Source organism: Pyxicephalus adspersus, chromosome 1 (genome assembly GCF_032062135.1).
Source record: "Pyxicephalus adspersus chromosome 1, UCB_Pads_2.0, whole genome shotgun sequence".
NCBI lineage: Eukaryota > Metazoa > Chordata > Amphibia > Anura > Pyxicephalidae > Pyxicephalus > Pyxicephalus adspersus.
This window is the reverse complement of record NC_092858.1, coordinates 151,633,314-151,637,470: the sequence shown is the minus strand read 5'-3', so window position 1 is coordinate 151,637,470 and position 4,157 is coordinate 151,633,314. Positions and strand designations below refer to the sequence as shown.

Here is a 4,157-nt window from a genome sequence, read left to right as displayed (position 1 = left end):
GGCGCTAGGGCTTGCGTGCGGATTATTAAGCTTTAGATTAGGATTTTAAATTTTAGATGGGGGTATTAAGCTTTAGATTTTTTTAGGCTGAATTACAGTTTTGGGTGGGTTTTTTTTCTGAACTGGACAGATTTACACTAGGTCTTATTTTCGGGGTAGGTCTTATATTAGGGCAGGTTTAGAAAATAGTGCTAGGTCTTACTTTCGGGGTAGGTCTTATATTAGGGCAGGTTTAGAAAATAGTGCTAGGTCTTACTTTCGGGGTAGGTCTTATTTTCGGGGAAACACGGTAGCAGTCCTGACCCATGAATGTCTAGCTATCATTCTATCTATCTATTAGGCATATACAATATATCTACTTAACACATAGCGTTTTATATCTTAATAATCTGTGCTCCGTAATATATGTCAGATACTAAATTTCTGTTTTATTCCTGTAGCGAATATTCCACGGGCTACTGTTCAGTGTGTGAAGAATGGTAGTAATTTAATTTTAGGTCCAATTAGAACTCAAACTTGTGATGAAAATCTAGAGACACTTGCTAACAAGGTAGGCATCTTTCCACAAACTAAAAACTTGCAAGAAACTTATTGCCTTAAAATAGACTCTGGATTTCAGAATTTAAGACTTTCTAAGGTCCTAACAGTTTGAAAATACTAGTGTGAAATTACATAAACATGAATCAGACATTCTCTTAAACATTCCCTGGTGAGAAGTATCCAGTCCATGTGTTTTAGTGGCAGTAATTCTCCACTTGTCATATTCATTGGTTTATAAATAGAGCCCATGGAGTGTTTCCATGGGAAAATTAGCTTTTTTTAATTTACTGTCGTAACATGATGTATACACTCTTATTGTGTGTCATGCAGAAATATAGTGTGCATAACGATTATAAAAATCTCTATTTTACTGCCCTGAAAGGTTATCTAATTAAAAATATAGCTGTAATGATCTAAATCATGGTTCCCATCTTGCTCCTTGCATTTTGCTTATATTCTTTTAAGTTGCTATAAGAAGGGTACAATTAGTATGACCAACAGCAAAAATCAATGACAGCAAATTAGATGAACAGGGATCTCAAACAGCACATTTATTGACAATTTTTCAGCTTTGACAGTGATGATATAAGTTCCTATTTTCTAGCATGTCTTAGGTTCCAGAAACAGGAGCAGTAGTTCTTCAACTGAAGATGGTCTTAGGCTGGGTCCTTATGGGAAGGTTTTTTGAAGGGTAGTTCTGTTTGATTTATTATTAATTATATTAAAATAACAATAATAAACTATATACTAATTGCATTTAAACATTTTGCTGTCTACATGAAACTGTCTCGGGAAAGAAGCACCCATGGGCAGTTTGCAGCCTGAACAGTAGAGTTTGCAGTTTTAGGTGTCCTAGAGAAATGGAAATGGGAAAAGGTGAATACAAATGCACTGCATGCAATTTGAAACACAGCCTGCTATCATTCCCATGCACCTAGGGAATGTCAGTAGGAGCCAAGGTGCAGTAATTGTTGCAGTTTTTTACCGTTAGCTGAACATGCCCTAAGTGTAGCTTAGAAACTTTTTTGGTCTGCTCAAGTCGAGCATACAATGGGTCCACAGGAAAAATATTTCTTTTACACTGATTTCTATTTAACATCTAAAAGATTGATATAGAAAATAAGTTATTGGTATAAAATCTATACCTTATATTATCCAGATTAGAACTGGAAATACAAACAGTTCTGGCATGTGCTGTATACTAGCTCACACCTGTCTATAACTTCTAAAGAAATAATGGCTTTAGGTACTGTGTATTGGGCCTGATTTATCAAAGCTCTCCAAGACTGGAGAAGGCAGACTATCATGGGTGATAATAATAGTAAATAATTTTGAAGAAATCGATTCCAGGTTTGCTGGATCACACAGGCTCTTCCATGATAGTCTATCTTCCCCAGTCTTGGGGATCTTTAATAAATCAGGTTACCAACAGATATTTTTTTAAATTTGGGTAGCATAAGAGCTCACACAAACTGATAAACAACTATTCATTAACTCAGCCACCCTTTTGGCTATACCAGTTTTATATAACCACCTGGCTAGGTATGGCTATGGAAACCATCTGCTAAGGGACCCTTCACCAATTTTGATATTTAACAATGTTAACAACAGTTTTTTTTTTCATAAGTATTTTAAAATACTTTTCAAAATGTTAACTTTTCTTGACATTTTAATTACCATTCTTTGAAAGTTTACAACTAAAATAGAAAATTCTGTCTAAAAACCCTTTTCTTGCTTTTGACTTTTTTGTTCATCTTTCACCTTAACCTTTTATCTTTTAATTTCCTTCTTACTTTAGACACAAATAGACATAGAAAATGCCAAGCAAGTTGCTGCCACCACTCAGATCCTGACTTCAGAGCCGAAAAGTCTGCAAGCAGAAAACATCACAAATGCTATTATAATTGTGAACAGGTTATTAACTCTACCGAATGCTACAGAAGATGTATGTAAAATATAATCGTTTGCTAGATGCTGCTATAATTACTATATCCAGAGCTCACTGTACATTCCCATGGTGGTCAGTGGCAGGAATGTCATGCTTATAGATAGCCAAGAAGATAATTGGTATCAGTTAAACTGACCTGAGATGCACAAATTGCTGGTGGCTCAGGGAACCTTTGGCAACCTCTGGAGGAACCCCACGGTTCCACAGAAACCTGGTTAAGATGCACTGCTCTAAGCCATGGGTCTGTCATATGTCTGTGGATAACTTCCAGCTTTTAACCTGCATACTGAAACCAAAGATCAGCACAAAGAAACATGTAAAAGCACTAAGAACTGGTGATCCTGCATTTTTTAACCAGAGCAAAGAAGCAGATGTAAGGAAGCTGATTACTTTTTTTCAGGTGCTCTGCATGTGAATAGCGGTGGTAGCTTAAACACCTACAACATTATAAGCCTTCCTAAACCAGCAAAGAATGTAATATACAAATTACAATTTCAAAATGTTTTTTTAGAGGGGACATCTGGACATTATATTTCTATTAAGTGGAGAATTGTTAGAATATCTGTCAGGTTTGTATTTCTAGCTTTGCTCTAGTTTGAGAAAGTTCCTATTGACAATACAGAAACTTTTGAGGTGATCCTCTCATGGGGATACAGAGATAAAAGCTAAAGGTTCCAATAATTATTGCCCAATCTATTGCCGAAAAAAAAAAAAAAAAAAAAACACACAGCAATATTATATTGGACTATTCTTTTCCCATATATACCTTACAGTGTGCTTTTTAGCTTTCATTGACTGGGGATATTGGTCATATGATATAGCCTGAAATTGTTAATACTTGTTGTAACTTATAGTTGTTTCCAGGTTTATTGTTGCTTTGATGCTTATGTTCCTGGTTGTTTGTGTAAACTTCCCCGACCACATTTCCCAGTTCTACTTTCTAGTTATCTGGACTAACATAATATTTCCATTCTGTTCCTCAGGTGGGCCAGTCTGCAGTTGCCACTGTTAGCCAAATTATGAGCGCTAATGACAAAGAATTTAAGGATGATAAAGTAAATGAAACAGAAAGGTAAAAAATGCTAAATTTAAGTTTGTATTGTTGTTACTCTTAAATTGGATGTCTGCATAAATCTAATGACCAAGCTTAATATACATATAAAAAAGAAAGTAAGCCCATTTAAATTCTAAAGGTTTTGCCATTAGAACATTATAAAAAATTATCTGGCTCTTAGTAGATTCTAACATTAACTACATCTAACCATAGATGTAAAACCACAACCAACAGATTCCACCATATCATTATTTGTTCAACCAAAAAATTGCAAAATGGAGAAACCATGGCTGGGCCATTGCAACACCTTGATTCATTTCTTTTTAAGCCATTTTGTTGTAGATTTGCTGTTGTGGTTGGGATCATCATCCTCTTACATAAACCAAATTCAGCAAAGCTTTTGCTGTCACAGAGATTTGACTCTATGTTCATGGTCAATGACTGCAATGTGTCCAGGTGCCCTTTAACCACCTAGCCGGTATGCCCGACCTTCGTACGGGCAAAAAAAAATTGCTAGGATGGTTAACCCCGTAATTTTGTCACATCCTTACCTCCATGGTCCCGCTGTGCACATCCAGCGGGACCATGGAGGTAAGGATTCCAGCGTCGTTTTCC

The 4,157-nt window shown here is 35.9% G+C and overlaps 1 protein-coding gene and 1 long non-coding RNA gene across 2 annotated transcripts in view; one reads left to right on the top strand and one right to left on the bottom strand.

Moving 5' to 3' along the window:
- LOC140344374 (adhesion G-protein coupled receptor G7-like) overlaps window positions 1-4,157 on the top strand; it is a 23,289-nt gene that overhangs the window by 8,355 nt on the left and 10,777 nt on the right. Inside the window, exons 4-6 of the mRNA XM_072431504.1 lie at window positions 441-550; window positions 2,339-2,485; window positions 3,472-3,560. Of these exons, the coding sequence (XP_072287605.1) occupies window positions 441-550; window positions 2,339-2,485; window positions 3,472-3,560 (346 nt within the window). The remainder of the gene's footprint in view (window positions 1-440; window positions 551-2,338; window positions 2,486-3,471; window positions 3,561-4,157) is intronic.
- LOC140344381 (uncharacterized) lies at window positions 1,077-2,926 on the bottom strand. The gene is made up of 2 exons (XR_011923558.1): window positions 2,625-2,926; window positions 1,077-1,392 (listed from the first exon to the last, which is right to left on the bottom strand). It is a non-coding gene; the product is annotated as an uncharacterized lncRNA (long non-coding RNA).